Source organism: Urocitellus parryii, chromosome 2 (assembly GCF_045843805.1).
Source record: "Urocitellus parryii isolate mUroPar1 chromosome 2, mUroPar1.hap1, whole genome shotgun sequence".
Classification (NCBI taxonomy): domain Eukaryota; kingdom Metazoa; phylum Chordata; class Mammalia; order Rodentia; family Sciuridae; genus Urocitellus; species Urocitellus parryii.
Window position 1 is genome coordinate 30,921,084 of NC_135532.1, and position 22,231 is coordinate 30,943,314.

General features: G+C 39.7%; 1 protein-coding gene across 1 annotated transcript in view; it reads right to left on the reverse strand.

The window, feature by feature from the left end:
- Window positions 1–22,231, reverse strand: part of Dclk1 (doublecortin like kinase 1) — a 323,537-nt gene that overhangs the window by 40,402 nt on the left and 260,904 nt on the right. Inside the window, exons 7-11 of the mRNA XM_026395114.2 lie at window positions 19,417–19,501; window positions 16,047–16,155; window positions 8,489–8,546; window positions 7,907–8,026; window positions 4,737–4,883 (exon numbers count right to left, since the gene is read on the reverse strand). Coding sequence (XP_026250899.1) covers window positions 4,737–4,883; window positions 7,907–8,026; window positions 8,489–8,546; window positions 16,047–16,155; window positions 19,417–19,501 — 519 coding nt within the window. The remainder of the gene's footprint in view (window positions 1–4,736; window positions 4,884–7,906; window positions 8,027–8,488; window positions 8,547–16,046; window positions 16,156–19,416; window positions 19,502–22,231) is intronic.

Consider the following 22,231-nt stretch of genomic DNA (forward strand, 5'->3'; position numbering starts at 1 on the left):
AGACACAATTGTGGAAGACTGCTGTCTCTTTCTCTGGGTAATCACCAATCCATAATCAACACACTCTGGTTGCCCACGTGTATACTATAATTTGTCTTTCATATCTGGGTCTGAATATGCAGATCAAAAACATTTGAGAAAAATAACTATCTGTACTGAACATGTACAAAAGTTTTCCTCATCACTGTTTCCTAAACAATGCAGTATAACAACTATTTATATAGCATCTACTTTGTATGAGGTATTATAAGTCATTTGGAGATGATTTAAAATATACAAAAGAATGTACGTAGGTTCTATGTAAATATTACGCCATTTTATATAAGGGACTTGAGCCTCACAGATTTGGGACTATCTACAGGGAGTCCTGGAACCAATCCCCTATGGATCTTTAGGGACAACTGTATAGGGTGCTGAGGACAAATCTACCCAGGTGTGTTTTTGTTCATGACCTCTAGACATTCTGCATGTAAGGCACTCACTTTGTCTACCAATGCTAGCTATTCTACAATGAAATGGATTGATTTGGGGACAAGAGTCTTGGGTTTAAGGCAGAAATCCATTATCTCGTGAGCTTGGTTGTCATCATGAAAGGATATTAAGAAGAGTTAAAGAAGAGTTACAAGATAAACTGTGATCATTCCTTGGGGTTAACAGGAAGAACTTCTGGCTAGAAATCATCCATTGAATGAAATAAGAATGATGAGCTGTACATGTTGCTTGGGGGGCAGGTAGGCACAAACGCTCATCAGACAGCTTCTAGCAGAACATTTCTAACCAAGAGAGACAGAGTCTCTGGGAAACTCCCTTCTTCTAGAGATTACAGCAGAGTTTGGGAGGGAAAAGGTTTTAAATATACATTTTTTATGTTTGAAGACAATGGCTATATTTACATCTTCAATCTAATGAAAAATAGTGATGGAAGTTATACTTTTGCCAGTAAAGACTAAATTTCCTAAGGAGATGTTTGTGTATACATTTTTTAAAAGACCTGCCCAGTTCCCTGGAAGAAACACTAGGTGCTACTGAGGATATTTGCTGCTAAGGATACAAGTGTGCCATCTAGTGGTGACTCCTGTGAACTGAAGGCATTAAATCCTAGTTTGGGCTGTTTGTAAAACAAGTTCCTTCAGTCCTAAACTATCATGGTGTGTGTGTGTGTGTGTGCGCGCGCGCGCGCACACACACACACACACACACACACACACACAGCAATCCTGTGAATAAGCAGAGTGATCTTATGCATAAGTGCAGTGGTAGAAACCACTGTCCCTAAGGCTGTGACTACTCCAAGTAACAAATGAGCTGGGAAATGTCTTGGACTTGGCATGTCAGCTCTATCCTTTCCTTCGTGAGGAAGTATCACTCATTCACTCACGTGCCCATCGCATTCACTCTGTCATTCACCTATCACTCATGCATATGACCACTAGGTAACAGGCTAACAGGCTTGACAACAAGGAAAGCAACAGGAACCACAAAATTCATTGGCATGATTCATGGAGGAACAACTTTAGCAGTGATACAAGAAAAAAAAAAAAGAAAGAAAGAAAAGAAAGCAATAACTTTATCAAAGGTGTTTGTATTGGGCCAGTTCCCAGTTTTCACCTAAATCATAGCTGGAAACATCACTGTAAGTCAGATGATATTTTCTCATTAACATACTTTGACCTCACCAAATACTTAAGGGTTAAAAATCATTCATACAATCAATATTGACCTTTAAAGATGAATTTTATATTATGCCATGAGAATTTAAAAATGCTAAAAGTTTTGTACACTCAATTATACTACATAAAGCTAAATTAGACATTTAAAAAATATTTTGGTAGATATAACAAATATTAATCAACCACTTAATTAGCAAATATTTTGTTAGCAGGTCTAACAGTTTAGAAGGATTTTTGAGGTTTCATAATGAAACAGTAAAGCAAAATGTGCAGCGATGTCTTTTTACTTATTTGGTAAGTTTCCCTAAATTAAACACATAAATTCAGAGTATTTACATTAAGTTTATCACAGCATTTTTCAAAAATAGTCCATATCTCGACTTTTTGACATGAGGGAGCAAATCCTTGCATGGGCGAATAGTAAAATTTTTAAAGCAATGCCAAAAAAAGATGAAAAAATGATTTTTACTATTTGCAATGTTATGGTGAAGCAGTTTTATTTTTAGGGATTATTTAATTTTGTTGCAAGGAAATAGAGAATAAACATGAAGGGAACTAACAGTTATAATTCTCTTTGTCTTCATAAAATCAACTTAAAGGAGGTTCAAAGGAGTTAAACAACTTGTTCAAGGTCATGAGACTTGTTCGTGGAAGAATAAAGCACTTGGTCTTGAACTTCTACCCATCAGACTATAAATCCTAATTGTGTAAAAGTATGCCTCTCATGATGGCTTTTGCACATTTCCACAGGCAGTTTGATAGAATTTGCAATTAATAGAGATCTCATGTGCAATTAGTGATGTCATCCTAATTTCTCAAAGCATATTCTGTTCTATTTTATCCTCTATTAGATTTATCCCTGCAAATTCACCAACCCCTGTTTCCCATAGTAAGAAATCACGCTAATGGAGAATAGCATCTCTTAGTTTTTCATGCAGATATTATAGATATTTTAAACCTATATTATGAAGGCATCCAGTGGTTTCTCTATATGTTATAGATTCTTAAATTAGCAAATAAAGGAAAAGGAGGAGGGGTATAGAGATATTTTTTTTTCTTTTTGGGTAATTTAAACTATGTTCCAATGAGCACACTTCAAAAGCAGCCGGCAAATTTTAATTTTAGTAAAAGTATACTGCTATGTAATCATTTAAGGCATTTACAGAAATAGATAATGCTCTGGGGATGAGCAAGTAAACAATGGGTGCCCAAAATTGAACTGCCAAGAAAAGAGGGGAAGGGAAATGAAACCTTAATTTTTCAATCACTGATGTTTTGGAGCTTAGAGAAATTATTTAACAAAGACCCACTTGTAAGTCTGTTCCCACGAGACAATCCTACATAATTCAGGACACAGGAATCAGGAATGCAGATGAGGGAAAATTGCTGCAGTTCATGAAAGCAACTATGCAGAAGAGAATGTTTAGGCTGCTGCAGAGATGTGGAATTTGAGGTACAATTAAGTCAGAGCTCTGTGATCTGACCTCCTCAGCTGCCTTCATTAGCCAGGAGCTGCAAGATTACCAACATAATTGCAAAAAACTAATTATGTGCATATTTATTTCTTGAATGCCTATCTTTTCTGCTTGAATGTCAACTTCATGGAGGAGCCTGTCTCTCTTGTTCCCTGGCAGAGTACCTGGCCCATTAAGAGCACTCAATTAACCCCCCTCCAACTCCTCACTCATAGCTTACTGCAGTCTAGCGGTTTTGGAGTAGGTCAGAACTAGGTTGAGATCTTGGCTCTTCTACTTATGGGCTGTTATTACCTTGGGAGGGTCATTTAGCCTCTTAGGCACCCAGTTCCCTTACCTGTGAAATGGGACAGTATAATTTACCCCACATGGTGGCTGCGAGGATAAAACAAGATACTGATGGTAAAGTCCTTGGCACAAGACTGAGCACACAAGGGTTCTCATGGCAGCAGATCTTACTAGGTTTGGGTTGTGCAGTGCAACTTGAGTTGCTCATCTAATTTTAAACTTGAGTGTGCTTCAGGTCACCTCGGGGAGCTGGAAGCAGTGAGGATTTCTGCACACTGTCACCAGACACCAATTTCTGATTTGGCAGAGGTTTATGGAGGCCAAGAAATTTGCATTTTAAACAGGCATCTGGGAATAATTCAGATGCAGGGAGCCTTTGGACCACCCTTGGAGAAGTACTGCTTCACAAAGAGAATCCACAATTCCCGGGTTTCTGAAAAGATGGGCAAACTAACAGGAATCACGGATATACATGATGCTCAAGGATGGGTGATGAAAGTAAAAAAAAAAAAAAAAACTTTGTGGTGAGGATATATGTACCTATATCACATATAATGTATAAAAAGTGCATGTAAATAACTAACTTTCTGAAAAAAGTAATTTTTTTCTATTTCCATATTACCCAATGATAGCTCTCCCTGCCTGGTCTCTGCCTCCCTACTTTTTCTCAACTGTTCCCTTAATAACTAGGCCAAAAAAGGACCCTTGTTTTCTGACCTGGAGAACTCTCAATGTTTCCCTATAGATATGGAATCTATGAAAAACAATCCAAATAGCGGGAAAAGGGGGAAATGTCCCTTGTTATATTAAATCAGTTTTCTTTATGCTTGTCTTTTATGTTGAGGGGTTAGTCTTTAAGCCTTTATGATGTAGTTCTCTTAGGTTTAAGATCAAATCATTAAAAAATCATTAGCTACCAGACTAAAAGAAAATCTAAAAGGCCTTTTTTTTTTTTTTTTTTGGCCAGGCAAAAATTTCTTACCTAAAAGTGCTAGAGATAAAAAATATATGTGACAATGCTTCTGGTCACCATCTTATCTTGGCCCAAGATATTAACTACAGCTGCAGACTTTCTGACTCAGGCTCTTATTTATCTTAGCAAATAAATACTAACAAGTGGAACTCTCTTAGTGGCACGTTACCTCTGTAGATCCATTTAAAAGGAAGGTTTTACATGAGAAACTGAGGCTAGCTAGAAATGAGCCTTCAAGGTAAAATTTTTCAAAAGAAAAAGGGGGAAAACATTCTATTCACTCACAGGGACTATGAACTCAGGGAGCCCTGCAAATGGCATTCCTCTTACCAGCAGGTTCTCTGGCTTGATGTCTCGGTGCACGATGTTCAGGCTATGCAGGTATTTGATGGCGCTGGCCAGGTTGTACAGCATCCCACTGGCATCTCGCTCGGTATATTTGTTAGTGGAAGTAATGGCATCAAAAAGGTCTCCGCCCTGAGAAGAGAACAGCAGGTGGAGCAGCCCATTAACAGATGGGCTGATGGGACTGCCTGCAGAGGAGACTGACATACCATAAAGAAGATGAAGAATGGATGCAGGGCTTTAGGCTCTTAAGGGCTTTCCCTGCCACTTGCGTCTCAAAGGGCTTTATGGTGATTTCTCTCTCATAATGAAAGATGGCAACATTTCCTCCAGAACTCAAGACAGGCGAGGGGGAGGACTCTGACAGACACACGACTGTTTGCACAGCCCCCACCAAGGAGGAGGAGATGAAGCTGGGTCCCTAGGCGGTGGCCTTGTGACATGTGAATATCCTGGTGACACGTGCTACCTGCCTCACACCAACTGCCAGCTGAAGAGCAGACTCATAATCCTAAACCTCCCCCAATGAGAAAAACTGCAAACTACACACTTAACAAAACGTTCTGCTGCCTTGTGACATTCTCCCCCGACCCCTGACTCTCTAGATTTAGCTGCCTTGGGTTGAGAGAAGTGTTTTCTTTTCCAATAGTGTGTTTCTTTGTAAAGAATAGGAAGGAGGACCAGAACTCATCATTCCAAAGATGAGAGAGAAAGGGGAGGGAGGGTGGAGAAATTTCCAAGCAAGTTTTCTAGGACTATTATTCATCTGAACTTTTATTTCCCTTGTTCCTTGCTAATTTATTGCTACTTGGCAAAACAGTGATGCTTCAATTTAAGTTCCATTTGTTTGAAACCCTTTCAGGGAATTTGGATCTGATTTACTAAAAATGTTTGCATCATTCGAGCATACAATGCACCAGAACAGCTGAGCACAGGACTCGGTTGCATTCATCTGTTATTTAATGTGGCAAGGGACTTAATTTTTCTTTTTAAAATAGCAAAAGCAAAATATAGCCTTTGTAGGCTGATGATTCTCAGATCTCACTATTGGGCTTGGACTCCCTGTTCCCTTGTATAATCTCCACTCTGGAAACTTCTCTCATTGTCCTTTCAACAGTGGTTCTCAAATGAGGCATAGAAGTTTGTTTTTTTTTTTCCCCCAATATTAATGTTTTCTCTCCGCACTTTCTGTTTCTCTCAAAAGAAAGGCTGCCACACAGTTTGCAGGTGGTTTCCGAAGAGGCAGGACATTCACAGTGGTCCATGTGATTGGCACCTGTGGAGTCACAGGTAGGACATATGTGGCTGCATGTGGCCCCTTGCAAAGACTCCATGATTGTCTTGACCATCTAGGCTCCAGGCGTCCTGTCATCGATTTTCGTCTTTATCCTCAACAAAGCTCTCAACAAATCTTACTCGTCCTTTCTTTAAAAATCATTTCTCATGCACATCCTTCTGGGCCACAGCACCTCTAATGATTCAAAGTGAAGGAGTCATTTGCTGTGTTGCCTCTGGACTGGGCTGTGGCCTCTGCACCACACTGCTTCCTTCCATAAGCTCTTTATCTAAAGCATCCTGCATATCCATGGTCACCTTCCCTCACACTATAGGACTCTAATTTTTTTTCTTTCTCATCAAAAATTGCTACTCCTTGCCCAAATCCTGAAGGAAAGGCTTTCTGTGTTCTGACTCCAACCTGCATTCCAGTTTGTTTCCTTTCTTCACCTGCCATTTCTTAGGACAGTTACCTTATGTACCAAGTAGGACATTTCTTTCCTGGTTGTCAAAACAAAGAAAGTTCACTGAACTCCAAGCCTGTCCTCTTTAGGGCCCCTTTCTGGAATGTTCTTTCCTTTCCCTGAAAATTATGGAACTTCACTCTTAATAACTGCTACTTCACTGTTTCCCAGAATATGGGCCTTATTTATTCTATAGATTCAGGTACTTCTTGGCACACCATAAACCCTTAGGGTTTGAAAGAATGGCCCTACCCAGATTTCTCAGGAAGATGTTATGGAAGTCTTTCAAGGCAAGGCTGAGGTTAGTCTCCACTTTCCAGGAAGCTTCCGGACCTAGCATCAAGGCTGTGCTGGGTCAGATTAAATCTAAAGGTACAATTTAGTGGCATGGTTGAGCAATCCCGTGCTGGACTAGAGACCCTCTGTGGCCTGTTAGGATATGTTGATTATGCAGAAAGAACTTACAAGAGCGGTTAAATGCAATAAAGACCTTACTGTGGTCAACTGACCAGCACATAATCAGACTAAGATCTACCACAAAATGTGTTCTGAACACTTGAGTCTTTGCCTCCTTTATTTCTCATCTCCAAATTTAATTTAATTTCGGCTCTCCAAAAATCAACTAACAACAGGGAACTAATCAATAACAACAGGGGGTTAATCAATTTCTAACAGCATACAGAGGGGCAAGAGGAATGATTCAAAGCTCTTCTTCTAAAGAGTAATGTCATAGTAAAAATACTCTTCTTGGTGCTGCAGAAAGTATAATTTTCAAGGTTGGTAAAAAGATGATTTGACAATGTGAATATCTGAATAAGTAAAATCAACCTTTCTTTGTTGGGATGACGTTTTAACACTTTTACCACAAAACTGTTGTCATGTTTTTGACATCTTCAGTCTCAAACATGACAATAATTTTGTCAGTCTCAAATAATAACCATATTCTCACGTTACTAAGAACAAGGTGTCACCCCTCAGAAACAAGTCATAATTTCAAGTAGAAAAAGAAAGTCGGCTTTACCTATAAAATAATCACTAAGTTTAAAAGGGCAACGTATCGGAATAACAAAACAACTCTGAGTGATAAAAACTTACTTTCATTAGAAAGAATGAGCATTTTTCTTTATAGTAACAGCTTGAACATTTTCTTATAAGTAGTGAGTAAGTTTATTAAATGCATTTTTTAATTTAATTTGTGTGTGTGTGTGTGGTTCTGGGGATAGAAGCCGGGGTGTGTATATAACTAGGCAAACACTCTACCACTGAGCTACCTCCAGTCCCCATTAATAGTCACTATACCAATGCACAGAAATAGAAGACTGGATACTGGTGAAAGAAAGTAAAAGAAAGATCTCTACAGTGTAGTAAAGTAAAGTATGATGTCTCAATTAGAAGCTTGTTTTCCAAAACACCCACCTTTACTAATTCCATGACAAGATAAAGCTCAGTCGGCACGTCCATCTCCTCAATCAGAAGGACAATATTGGGATGCTTCACTCTTCTTAAAATAGACACCTCATTCTGGATCATGTGTTCCTGTCCAAGGGAAAAGTAATCTTAATCATCAGACATAAAACATGTGAGGAGCTAACTCAAAAGAGCACAACGATACTATTTGAGGATCAAGGGAGGTGTATTTGGGTAAAATAAAATGATATTCCTATAGCGTAGAATTGCCAAAAGACCTTAAAGGTCTTTAGGTGATTAAATTCAGAGCCTCTAATGACAACTATAATTTTATACAACAGGATTGGATGAAACTTAGATCACAAAAGGAAAGGAAGAAAGTAAAGCAAATGAAGATAAGGAGCGGAAGAACTTCCAATCATTCCTACCAACCTTTATTCTAGGAAGATTTAAAAGTTATATTCAAATAAGTATATAACATTCTATTCCTCCAGAATGCAACTCTAAGGGTAAGCTTCCCTTATTTGGGAGCCAACTTTCATGTCTTTCTGTCCAAACACTGTATTTCACAATGATAAGCTTTATACATACTTTGCCTCGACACTTGCTCTTCTTGATAATTTTCAGAGCATACTCCCTAGCAGTTGACCTGCAAAGAGAAAGTTTCTTTTTAATAAAACAATTTCCAATCAATTGAATCATGGGATTAATTTCTTACCTCATAAACCTTGCATCATGGTGTACATATGCTGTGAAAGGCTCTCCTTTCTTCTTCTTCTTTTTTTAATCAAGAAATTTGTAAATGTTCATGGATTGACCAATTCTAAGGACAAAAAATATGCTCAATCTCTTTATGTGGCTGTGCTTGCTAGTACTACAACATGACCACTGCTATTGCCATGTTACACTCCTACTGAATTTCTCCTCTGTTCTTTTGGAAGTGGCCATGAGTTCCTATCCTCCTTCTTGCCACAGTCTCTCTTGAAGTTTTCTATCCATGACAGTGGCTGGTGACAGTTTTCTGAATGGTACTCAAGGCCAAGGGTTCTGAAGCCTCCCAAGAAGTAGATCAGTCTCTTTAGACCTCAGTTCAGGGACAGGGCTTATGTGAGAGTTCTGCTGGAGAACTCAGAGATGATATGCTCAAGGTGTATTGAAAAGGGTACAATTATACCTGGAGCTTCCTGGGCCCCCTGGGGCCCCCTGTCTCATTTCATTGAAAGAAAATGGAAGTGACAATTACAATTACCTCTCTTTCCCAGAGCATAAAATTAGGATTCTCAGTTCTTGGAGTCTCTGTTTCCCCTAAAGCCTAACCAACACTGCCCCTCCTCTGTGATGGGTGTGGAGGGAGGGTTTAGTCATAGTGCCACCTTTGACTAGGTTCCTAGTGTGTCCACATTTGTAAGGTACCACGGTGGAGAACCTAAGGACATGGCTATTGTTGAAGGACAAAGTGCATGCTTAACTATCAAATAAACCATGACTTCAAAAGCACTCTGCTTTCATTTCTGGTGCAAAACTAAGCTTACCTTTTTACCTACAGATAAAGGCAATTCTGTATGCAAGGAGAATGAGGTTGATGAAGAACAAAACTGTAAAATAGGGTTTTACAATCTTTAGTCTGGTGAATTAAGTGTGATTTCCTAGATACGTGCTTAGAGCAAGAAAGTGATTTTTTTTTCCCTACAGACAAATTTAAGAGGCCAGGTGTTAAAAATGGTTTTCAAGGGCATTTTAGAAACTATTCATGTCTATTACCTCCAAAAATGCTTCTCCTACTACATTAGCAGGCCCCTGAATAGTGCTAGCTTGCAGAAAACACTGAATAGATATTAAATTGTAATGATTGTATCTGGTGAATAAAACTAGAATAATTACTTTGAGGCCCCGTCTCTCTACTAGAGAGCTTTGGGGTTTAGATGGGAGGGAGTAAAACCCTTTGCTTGAGGGTGGTCCTCCTGCAGAGATGTGGGTGTTCAGGGGGATTACACACTGCCTTAATTCCACAAGGATTGGGTTTAGAAGGTCAAGGATGTCTCTCCCACGTTGCCATGTGGATTTTTCAACAATGAATGTGCCATGGCTGAGCAGAGGCTATGATAGAGGAAGATGTGAACCAGGCCTCAGCTGAGTACAGGGCCCTGGATACTGGACATTTCCTCCATAGACTTCAGACCATCAGCAAAGTCATGGGGTGAATGTGGAGAAGAACTTCAGAAAGAGGTAAAACACAACATTAGAAATTATAAGTGTGCTAGCAAACAGAAATGTGTAAGTGAAATTATTCAGCTATTCAGGGCTTCCTCATACCGTGGAAGACCCAGGTCTTATAAGACCACAGGGTCCTTTTCAGAAGCCTCTTTTTATGAGGCTTCTAAGGAGTTTGAGAGTTTCTTAAGAGGAAAACTAGAAGCCTAAAGGTTTCTGGATTCTGATTTTCGTAATCACACACACAAACACACACAAAAATTAATGATAGAGTAAACCCAAGATTAGAATCCATGAGCAATTTCCTCTCTGGTTTAACAAGTTTCATTTGATAACAGAGGAATCTAGACTTGGATACTCTGCTTCCATCTCCACCAGCAATACCAGGCAGGGCCAAACAGCAAGGATGGAGTTTTGCAGGGCTAAAAAGGAAAATTGGTAAGAAACACACTGTGTGTGTGTGTGTGTGTGTGTGTGTGTGTGTCTTAGCTTTGTAATTGTCAAGTTTACCATTGGATCCTCATTTCCTTTAAATGTTAAAGTACTCTGGGCCAAGGGCTGGTGTGGGATCTGGGAAGGTTCCTTTATAGCCATATAGGCAAGGAGCAGTATCCCCAGTGAGAAGGTGGGTGGATTGGCTCTCAGGAGGCTAAGACAGCAGTCTCTGTCCTGAGCCTACATCTTCAGGGAAAATGAGAGAAACTATGGGCTAGGTGGCCCCAGGGCTTACAAGGAAAAAGGACCTGCGGCTTTCCTACCAATATCTTTTGTCATAGGATTAAACATTCTATTCAATTTACCCAAATTTTATATCAGAGAATGAGTCCCATGGAGGACCACCAAGATTAATATTGCAACTTTTCTCTCTTGATTCCTTGAGGATAGAACTACAAAGTCATATAATAAAATCCTTAGTTCCCAGAAGTACATGTTTATAGGAAAGTAGCTTGTCTGCAAAACGAGCCTTAAAACAGGTGTTAGGACTTAATGTAAACCATAAGAACAGAAACATAAGTGCTCCCTTTAAGTGAAAGCACTTGGCAAGAAAGAAAACCTTAAATAATGTCTTTGCTTCCCTTCAGACCCTGACCTCTGAGGACTGCCGAGACTGCAATTATTCAGCAACGAGCACGGATCTACAGAGGATTCAGAGATGAGCAAGATTTGCTCCTTGTCCTCAAGGTATCTACCATTGGAAAAGAACACTAACTACCTGGCTTGCTGGGGACAATACAGGCCATTTGCTTGTTTGTTCCTGAAATTCTATTCTTGACACCTCACAGAACCCCCTCTGCCACAACAAAGGCAGTAGCAGCAGAAATTTTTGTTTTTCTCCTTGTCAGTTAGTAAGGTCATCTTCCCAGTTTGAGTGACCCATGGTTAGAACCTGCACTACTGGAAGGAAATTCCTGAATTTTGAAAATTTCCAAATTTTGAACGGAAGCTAGCTTTTTATGTGCATGCTCCAAACAATTGGAAGAAAGTCGTCTGGTTCAGCACAGCAATTCTTCCTCCCATTTCCTCCTCACCTAGGGAGGGTAGCAGAATGTTTGTCAAAAGGGGATTGGCTATCATGCGGTACTCTAGACTAATGCGGTTTTCCTTGTTATTCGCTGTGTTTTGAAAAATGTTGAAAAGCTTATGTGTCAAAGAAAACACAGCTTCCCAAGCACTCCTCTACCATAGCATTTATTTAATTTCGCAGCAATACTTTGCACATGGCTAAGTTTCCAAGGACACAGGCTGTGCTTTGTCTCTCTGTAGCCCAGAAATGCCCAGCAGGTCCTGAATTCCCAAGAGCTCTGCACTTGTTGGTTGATTTATGGAAACTCTAGAAGGTGGTGGCAGTTACTAGAGTGATTGGAAGATACCATCTCACCCTCAATAGGATGGGTCAACAAATTGTTCACCAAGTTTGTCCTCATAGAGCTCCATCTCCTCTGCAAGGAGGTAACTACCAGTAGCAGAGAACCAAGCATCCCATCGCTGGAAGAGAATTTTCACTTTCAAAGTTGACCAAGAGACCAAGAGCCTCACGGTTATCAGGTGCCAGAGCATACTCAGGCAGGAAAGAAGGAAGAAAAATAAACAGCTGGTCCAGAGATGTCTAAGCATCTTCACCTGACTTGTCCTCCCAGTCCCCATTCTTAAGGGCATGCCTTCTGACTCTGGGTGCACAGTTCTTATAGTTCTTGAAAATTCTGTAGTTTTTCTAAGTGGGTGCTTGTTCCAGTGGGTTACAGTCAGCGAATGTTCATCTCTAGAACTATCAGTTTTATTGTGCAATTCTTTAGGTTTATGGATGGAGCAGGGAGAGCTGGAAGCATCAACACTAAGGATTTTAATGCAGCTCATTAAAAAAAAAACACTAAAGGGCTGGGGTTGTGGCTCAATGGTAGAGTACTCGGCTTGAGCATGCATGAGGCACTGGGTTCAATCCTCAGCACCACATTAAAAAAATAAAGGTATTGTATCCACCTACAACTAAATACACACACACACACACACATATGTAGATATATGTATATTAAAGTCAACTAAAAATGCAAGCAGTGCAGGTGGGCAGAGAGCCACCTGGGACACCATCTTTGCTCGAGACTGCATTACTCTTACTCTTGACATGCATGGTAATTAGTCCACACAAAGCCACGGCAATTAGAAATGAAGGGCATTTCCTAGCAAGTCCTTTATTCATGGTCTGACTTCTATGAGTACTTTTGCTGTGACTTATCTCAATGGACTCAAAATGCCCCACAAAGCAGCTTCAAAATAGAGCATGTTTCTCCTAGCTGAACTACCAGTCCACTAACTTCCTTTGTCATGTCTGGGGAGCCCCTGAGGCCACTTGAAAAATTATTCCTGGGGCACAAGCAGAAATCTCACTGGACTTAGCAGCAGAGCATTGATTCACTGGCACAGGACCACAGAAGGAAACAGGACCAGTGTGACCCCATTATTGTATCCATTGTTGTAGAAAAATCATGCCTGTGACAGCATATTATTAACAGTGGAAGAATATAGTTGCTCTTATTAATACATATTCATCCCTAGAAATATGGCAGAACACACCCGCAAGCAATGTGTGCCATTCACAACATTCTTAGCTTGCTTTTATTTTCTTGGACCTCTGGAAAATATTAAAAGAATCTTTCATGATACCTCTGGGGAGAGAGGGCACATGCCATATGTCCTTGTTCAGCAGGAGCTGAATACTAACACTTTTGGAGCAATCTGGTATTTAGGCTCTGAAGTTTCATACAGTGAGGCTCAAGATGTGAACTCGTGCAAAATGAATACAATCCAAGTTAGAAAGAAACAAATTAATTCTGGAAAGAGAAATGAGAATTCTCCAGTGTGGGAAGACAGGAACTGTAGGATAAGATGTCATCCAATCCATGGACTAGCTAGGAGAAAAACGGCACATTGCTGCCATGTCAGACAACAGATGACAAGCACGGGCAAACAACCAGACACCCCACAGTGAAAGGCCACGGCAATCTGCTAGACATGGGATTTTCTGCTGTAGCAAAAATCATGTTAAAAGGGCTGGATTTACTATCAGTGAAAGTATCAATGAAATATAAAATGATATAAACATGTCCACACACCTCCACCCATCACCTTAGGCTTAGTTTTCCTGAGTTCATTCTCTATCTTATTTGCACAGGGCTAAATGCAATGCGTATAATTTTGGCTCAGTTATGTGTCCTGTGGGGAATTCATCAGAAGTTGAAGCTAAAAGTGTGGGTTTGGGAGTAGAGCCTTCTTAACTATTGAGCTATTAAGTATTATTAGCTAAGTGACCTTAGACATTTAACTCCTCCAGTTTTTCTTCTATAAAAATGGGCACAACAATACTGGTATTGTGGGATCATTATGATGATTACATGAGATGTCATAAGTTAAGGGTTTCATAGATAGCTTATGCTCACTAAATAGTGGTTGCTCCTGTCTTAGCAGGTGTGAGACCCAGTAAAGTAATGGGATTTTTTTTAATAATGGCAGGACACACTGCAAATATTATATTCAAGGCTCAATATCTTCTTCTAAATCATGTGTAAGAAGCCGATGATGTATACTTTGGCAATTTACAAGAGATTCTGGCCAAACGTCATAAAATGTCACCCTATCAGTCAATATTTACTGAGTATCTCTTTCTGAAGTAAGCATTTGATGAGGTGCTTAAGGACAAGTAGTTTGACTCAATAAATTCAAAAAATTCATATTTAAGACATTATTCTCAGAATCCTTAGCACAGTTGTATTTTGAAGTTTCTATTGCTTAGAAATTTGAGGCTCATGCTTAATGTGTTCTCTTTCTTTCAGTCCCAAAAGCTCCATTTTGAGTTCTCCAAGCTTTAGTGAAATATCAGGTATGGTCAGGTCAGGCCAAACATGGCCAGGAGGCTAGCTGTAAACATTTTCAGGTAAGTAGTCATGGGCACTCCTGCAGGCATGGTCTGAAGGTTGCATGGGGAGGGAAGAGGCAGCAATAGAGACTCCTGGCTCACAACTAGGTGATATTTTCTATATCTGACAGTAAGGCAATGAATGGCCAAGCTCTGTGATAAGGGCAAAAGGGGAAAAAGTGACATGGCAGAATCCACTAAAGGGATTTTCAATCTACTGATCATCCCTGCTCTTCCCTCATGGAGAGTGACTGCTATCATGGGTGACTGTCTCTGTTGCAAATGTTCTCATCCAGCTGACATGTTGGAGTGGAGCAAAATTTGAGAGCAATTGCATGAGGGTAGCTTAATGAAGACTCTGCTATCTTGGTTGGAGAAGCATCCTCCAGGAAGTATCTAGGGGAACAGGGAGCACATGGTATGTAAGTGGATATTGGCCAAAGCAGAACCCTCAGGATGTGAGGCCTTATGTAGACTTCCGTCTCTAATGTGGTATGGACCTGTGCTTCTAAATTAAAACCCTTGGAGAAGAACCAGCTCTGGCTCTTCAGGAATAAATGCTTTCTCTGGTCTGAGGCATCTTCTCTGAGTGGTGGTATAACACAGAGGAGTGTGATGACCATGTGGTGGTGAGGAACTGACTGGAAAGAGAGTCCTGTCTCATTGGGAGTAGAGAAGGGCAAGGGAGTCATGTGCATCCCAGACTAGGCCCCCAGAAACTTAGAGGACACACTCCTTCAAGGAATGAGGCAGGTGCCCCTTGACTTCTCAATACTCTGCCTACACAGCTCTGAGAAGAAGCTGCAGGATAACCTGGATCTCTAAAACAAGCACGTGCCCAAGAACAGAAATCCAAATCTGATACTGAGCTGAGGGTTTGAGGGCACTTTGGTCTGTAATTTTATTAGTTGTTACTTTCCCATCTAGTAGCTACTAGCTACTGTCCTTGAGTATGTCATTAAGAATTCAGGGATAAATCCTTCACTTTAAACCCTTCCCCTTGGCCCAGAGTACCTGGATTATCCATTTTAATATATTTTAGTATATTAAGCACCATTTTTTCTTGGCACCAACACAGGCATTTAAAGCTTTTCAAGGTTATTGTTATGTGCAATTTTATGATAGTACCCATTAGAGATTTAAACTGCATATAGGAATATTTTGACTTCTATGAAAAATGCCTTAACAAGTACTGGGAAAAAACTATTCAATATATATATATATATATATTTTAAACAAAGTAGAAACTTACCTGAAAGACCTGGCAAAGTTTTACCCAGTACATTAAAAAAAAAAAATCAAAGTCCTTAATTCACAGTTAATTCACAGATCACCCCCAGAAATCACTACATTTTTCAAGTTCATTGTTAAATAGTTTCTCTTTAATTTTTTTTTTTTTTTTTTTTTTGCATCTGGGGTCGAGACATTAACTTATTCCATATGGGTCACAGACTATAGATAGAGATACAACCTGGGAAAATAATGCCAAATGTTTCCTTTCAAGTTTTACACACGTGATATTCTTCTCACCTTTCTACACATTCCTTGACAACGGCAAAATTTCCATCTCCTATTGTCCTTCCGACTTTATATCGTTCTGCTATTGTGGCTGGAATCTGGAAGCCTTCCTCCAACACTTCTGAAAAGAATCATTAATATGTTTTTATTGGTAGAAAAGGGGACACAGATGTTGCACAAAGGGGACATTTAGAAGTATCATCTAATTAGAGTGGAACTGATTCAGACTCAATATGTCATTTTCTGTACGTGAGGCAACCGCCCCCATCCTTCGAAGATGTTGTATATACTCCACAGTTTTCACTAAGACAAATGATAAACTAAAAGGAAACGTATGGGGTTCACCTCCACCCGTGTAAGTACTTGCAGTGAGGATTCTGAGGAAGTTTCATTTTTTTTTTTTTAAACTTCATGCCAGTTTGATCAATAGCATTTACTCAATATCTGCTGAGCATGGAGAAATAACATTGCTCCATATGGCGCAGAGAAAAATGCAGTTCTGAAGGGTCTCTGGACTGACTGCTTGACATGGTACCAGCAGGAAAAACGCCTCCTGTTTGGACACTTGGTTTTACTACATCCTGAAATGGAGATCTCCGTAAAATTCCTTATGAACTAAGCATTGATTGCCACCCTTCCCCAGTATCAACGAGCAGGTTTTAAACAAATGTTCTTGCTAGCAACCTGCATAGCAGATGTTGAGTTGAAATGGCCCTATCTATTATGTCTGTGAACAGAACAGTTTTGTACTTTCAATTATGTTAGTGCCACTAACACAACGCATTTTCCCCCTGAAAATGCATTTTGAAATATTTTACAAATGCCTAATAATGCTTTAAATATCCAAGGCCATAAAACTAAATAAGCCATGCTTAGGTCACATAAATATACTGGATAACCTTTAACATGTTAGGGGTGTAAAAAGCCTTTTATAGCTGGGCTCTAAAATTTACATGCTTTAAAGTTATAAATCCTAGCTTTCCCCCAGGCATCTTGAATGCAAAAAGGGATGGAAGCCTAGCAGGTTTTCTAAATGTGCTCCTCATTTGACCTTAAGTGAGACTAAATATTTCTTCTCAAAATGAATTGCAAACTTTAGGTGGCCAGGGAGCTTTCTAGTAATTTTTGCATATCACATTTGGTTATTGTTGGGGAATGACAAACCACTGAAAGCCTACTTTAGGACCTTTATGCTGGTACCACTCTGGGCTTTAGAGTGGGTGGAATTTCTGGAAATCATCTAAATGTAGGACATTTGTAATCACTGCTGCTATTGCTGTGGATATTCATAAGCCTCTTCATATCTTTATTGGTGAAGCTACTAGAAGCCATCTAGATGATCTCCAGAATAAAGTGAGGGCTGGAGCCAACGCCCTCTCCCTTATCCTGCCTGGGAAAGAAGCCATGATTTTGCCTGTGAAGGAGTCAGTCTAGGGATTTTTTTTTTTTTTTGGTCTATTCCATAGGAATGAAAGGAGATGGCTGAGGGTGTTTTAAATTCACTGCAAAGCACCTGAATTTACAAAAAAAAAAAAAAAATCTCCCAAGTGACAGCCTTGAAGCTGTTATAGTATTTTGGTAATAAAAGTGATCATCCTTGGCTGTTGCGACAGGTTTGCCCTGTAGACAGGAAATGGAAAGAGATACTTTGACCCTTCCTTCCCATGGGAGCATCCACAGGGCACCCATTCAAAGGCAGGGCTTGGGATTTTTTTTCCCTGATTATTGATAAAAGGTACTTTTTAGGCTTTTGGCCAAGAAGGCTCAGCCAAAGGCTTACTCGAAGACCATTTCATTTCATTAGGCAAATAAAACACATCAGAACAAAAGAGACTTCTAGGTGGCTGAGCTATAGACATGGTAGCGCCAAAAAGTCTGATTTTGCATGGTAGCCAGGAAATAATTCTGTATGTGTTTGTGTGTGTGTGTGAAATAAAGCAAGCTTTATGAAAAATACTTTAGAAAGATTCCCAACATAATAAAACCTAGAAATTAAATTGCAATGATGATTTAGAGTTCAGGTAAAAATATATATTGTTGTCTCTAGGGAAGAAAGACTGATGAAAAGGCTTGAGTATTTAAGAGAACAATGTCTTTCAGTTTCATTTAAATATAAAAAATTGCCATTTTACTTCCACTCAAAACAAGACTAATAATAAATAAAAATAAGGCTTTTAGTTAACAAGATATAATACATTTTAAAAGCATATGCTGACTTTGCTTTTGTTAGAGAAAGCAGTGATTTTATTTTACTTTTCATGAAATATTATAAAAATATTATTGTCATAAGTCTTCATTTCCAAGACCCTTAGTTTCTCACACCTACATGTGCCTGAAGTAAATGATAATATGTTTAGATCATTCTTAAGCAGTTGAAAGATACATCTCCCTCTTAGAGATTCACAACAAAATGTGTATATTAAAGACTGAGAAATACTAAAGTAGGAATATTTCATTTTAAAACGAGAATTTCAAAGTACTGAGATCTTCTCAGATACATTTCACCAGGAAGCTCAGAACCAGATTTGAATTATGAATTATATTGAATTATATTGTCAGTCTATAAGGAAATGATGTAAATCCCAGAGTCTCACTCTCTTGTCACAATAAAAGTGCCTCCCCCACAGGGCATTTGAGGAAATACCAAGTAAGAGGAGCTGATTTTTTAAGAGTGGCTTGATCAGAACGCTTTTTTTAAACACTTTTCCCTAGTCAATTTGAGCTGATAACAACCACAAGGGAGGAAATAGGTATGTATTTTACCATCCCATTTTACAGAAGAAGAACTATATTATGGACAGTTGAAGAGGCTTGCCCCTAACCATCCAGTGAGTTAGTGAAAAAGTTGATTCTGGGATCCAGGTCACTCGACGACCTCACATTGAAAATCTAAAAACTGAATTAGCTTAACGGATAGAAAGTATTGTTTGCAATCATCTCTAATTCTTTCTGTGAAACCATGGTTTCATACATTGAGTTCACGTTCATGAGAGCACTTCTGTGGCTGTAATAGTCAAGAGAGCCAATAGCCTCCAATGCATGAAAAGAGAACAGAGTTTGGGAACACAAGGACAGCAGTTACCCTCTATTATTTCCCAAGCAGGCAACAGCTGTCCTTCCTAGGAAATGCCCACTCTCAGAGAAAGGGAAATGTGTCCAGCTGAGGCCAACTCTTCCCATTCTAAGGAGTCCATCCCAATCCCTTGTGGGAGCTGTGTTCCATCCCAGCCCCTTATCATGGACCCTCGAGAACTGCTTGGGTTGGTCCTTTTCCTTCTGCTTGAGCTGTTAACAGTTTTTCAGAGTTAATTCTGCCAACCCATTCCTCTGCCCCTATAAAAGCTGGGCCTTCTCCTCAGATACCAAGTCCCAAGCTCATCACCTTCCCCAGGGCCATCGTTCTCATCCATTGAGCTGCAGACTTTGGTGGATGCCAGTGAAGTAGAAGAGCCACCATGCTGAGAGCTCTGCAAGGGAACAAAACAGAAGATAAAAACACTGGGTCAGAGGGACCGATCTCCACGTGCTACACCCAGCCCAGAATCTCAGGAGAGAGCTTCACCTATGCTCAGGGAGGCTTGGTCTTCACATTTGGAACACAGGACCGCACCTCCACCCCCCCCCCCCCGTTGTGTTGACTCATCAGGCTGATCATTATAAACCTGGAGGGTCCAAGACGTCTCTCTTTTTTCTCAAAATTATCATCCTTTAGCTCACAGTTTGGGTTTGGCAGATATTAAGCCTCTCACCTCAGTCTTACACAGTCTGGTGGCAAATGGGATTAAATATAATACCATTCTGATCGTATCCACTGTTTTTTCTATTCTTACAATAGGAAAAAAGAAAACTCTTCAGTTTTTAAATGAAATATCCTAAAATAAAATAAAATAATAAAGATTTCAGGCTACTGTGACTTTAGGAGAAAGGCAAAAGAGTGGGGTTTGTTAATTCCACTTTGAGATAAAGACACAAGCCTTCAATAGGTGATCAATGTTTGTTCAATGTACATACTATGTCTGAGGTTAGAAACAAGAATAAAAACCTAGGCCTGGTGATTCCCTTGTAGTTTTGATGGGTTTTGACTCAAGGCCCCTGAAAGCAAACAGGGTAACCATTATATTAGAGAGCTCAAGACAAAATAAAACCAGGTATTGAATATTAGGATTGGCTAGGGGGCAGTGCTTTAACAGTGAATGTTTCCATCTCTGCCTCTATTCCTTTCACATTGCCATGCTATTTCTAAATAGTGAATACAGCTCGTCCTAAATGATCTTCCTTCTGTTTCCCTGGGTTTATCCACTTGATTGGCCTGATGGGAGCAGGAGGCGGTGAGGGGGCGGCTTTGGCTCATGGTGCCGGCTGTCTGTGGAGCAGAGAGAAGGGAAAGAGCATCTGTAGTTGAATTGATTTGAAGAGGGGACAAGAAGCAAACTTGACCTACTTTTCCTCTGCTTACCTGCTTCCCTTCAACCTCCTCCCCCTTCCATCCAGCCTTAATTGTACACAAAGTAAAGGGTTAAGAGAGGTTTTATATAGTCCATTATACCCAAATGTCTCCTGCAGAGTAAATTAAATAATTTTAGTTTTCATACAAGAGATTGATGTAGTTGAGGAAATGCTTCCTAAATCATTGAGGGGCCATCTGAATCAAGCACCACAAAATATTCTCCCGAGTGTGAGAAAGATGAGCAATCCCATGGAATGAGTTCATCAACACTGACAGTTGACATGATTGGGATGAAATTTAATAATTAACAATGCCATGCCTCTGTTTCCCTATAGAATATTCTAGAATTTTTGCCACGACTCATATACATCCCTAAGTATCATAAAATTTGTATGCTATGCCCCTTATTTTCCAGGATCATCAAAATCCCCCATCAATAAGCCTGACGACTTGAACTGGTTTCTTTTTTAACCATCTTCTCTCATCCAGCTTCCCTGGGTGAACGGTAGCACCAATTTGGCATATGTTAGGCTAGAAAGAGAATTCAGATCCTAGCCTCAAAACAGTTTGTTTTAGTGTGACACTCACTGTGGATTCATAACCCATTTTGTCGGAGGGACTGTAAACATACAAGCTTCTACGCCATGCTCTGCTGACTTCCATGAATGTCTGTTTCTGAAAACCTTGAATTTATATTACTAGGACAGGAGGTTGAGACAAGGCACATTTAGTATGTTGATTACTGGGGAAAATAAACATTAACATGACCACATTTGAGGGGAAGGTATGTGTTTTCCAGAACAGTGAGATCCTTTATCTCCCGGTGCCACTGCAGATCACAAAAACACTCATGAAATGTCTAGCATGGAGGCCTTCTCTTCTGGGCTCTCTGCTCCTTGAATTTCTCCCAGCGGCATCACAAATGGTGTTTAATTATGTAGACACATTGTGGGTTGGGGTGGCAGGTGCTGCCTTGTCATGTAGCGTTTTAAATTTTAGAATACAAAGACACATTCTTTCATCAAGCACCCAAAACTAACAGACCAGTAGTGTGTTTCCTAGCAAATATGGCCACGATTTATATACTCAGTTCCAAAAGCTTGTTCTTTTAATAAGTACATCAGGTACTCAGTACACAACTCTGACCCAAAGTACATGAAAACATCTTTTAAACTGTAGCATTTTATAAATGTATTGTTCACTAAACTGCCTTATCACCCAATGAACCCAGTGAATTTCACTTTCAGCAGTATCACCCAATGTTGGTTGCCCTGAATGCTTGCCACTATGCCAGCTGTGTTTTCTCTGCCACATGAATAAAAAAAACCCTCAATGTTTTTAGCTTCTGTTTAGGAAAAAAAAAAGTAGAGTTAACACAAGTTTGTTTATGTTGACAATTGCTTATTTTCAACTTTAGTTGTGAGCTTTTGAAAATGAACCCTGGGTCATTTCAGATTTCCTGCTGTCTGAAGGCAGCAGATAACTGACAGTTTCCAGAGAAAAATGTATTCACTTATAACCGGAGTACTCTGGAAAGTTCCTGTTTTGATTATTGGGATCAAATAGAGTAAAATACCTTTATTAAACTTCTAATGGTCTTATTTCTTCTTTTTCCCAGGGAAGGTGGTGAATACTACATGGTTTTCCAAGATGATAACCATGACCATTTATGGGTTTGAAGAAGTTGAGGGACTGGAATGGACCTTAAATATTATCTATTCCACCCCACTTCCATCCATAGGTCAAATTC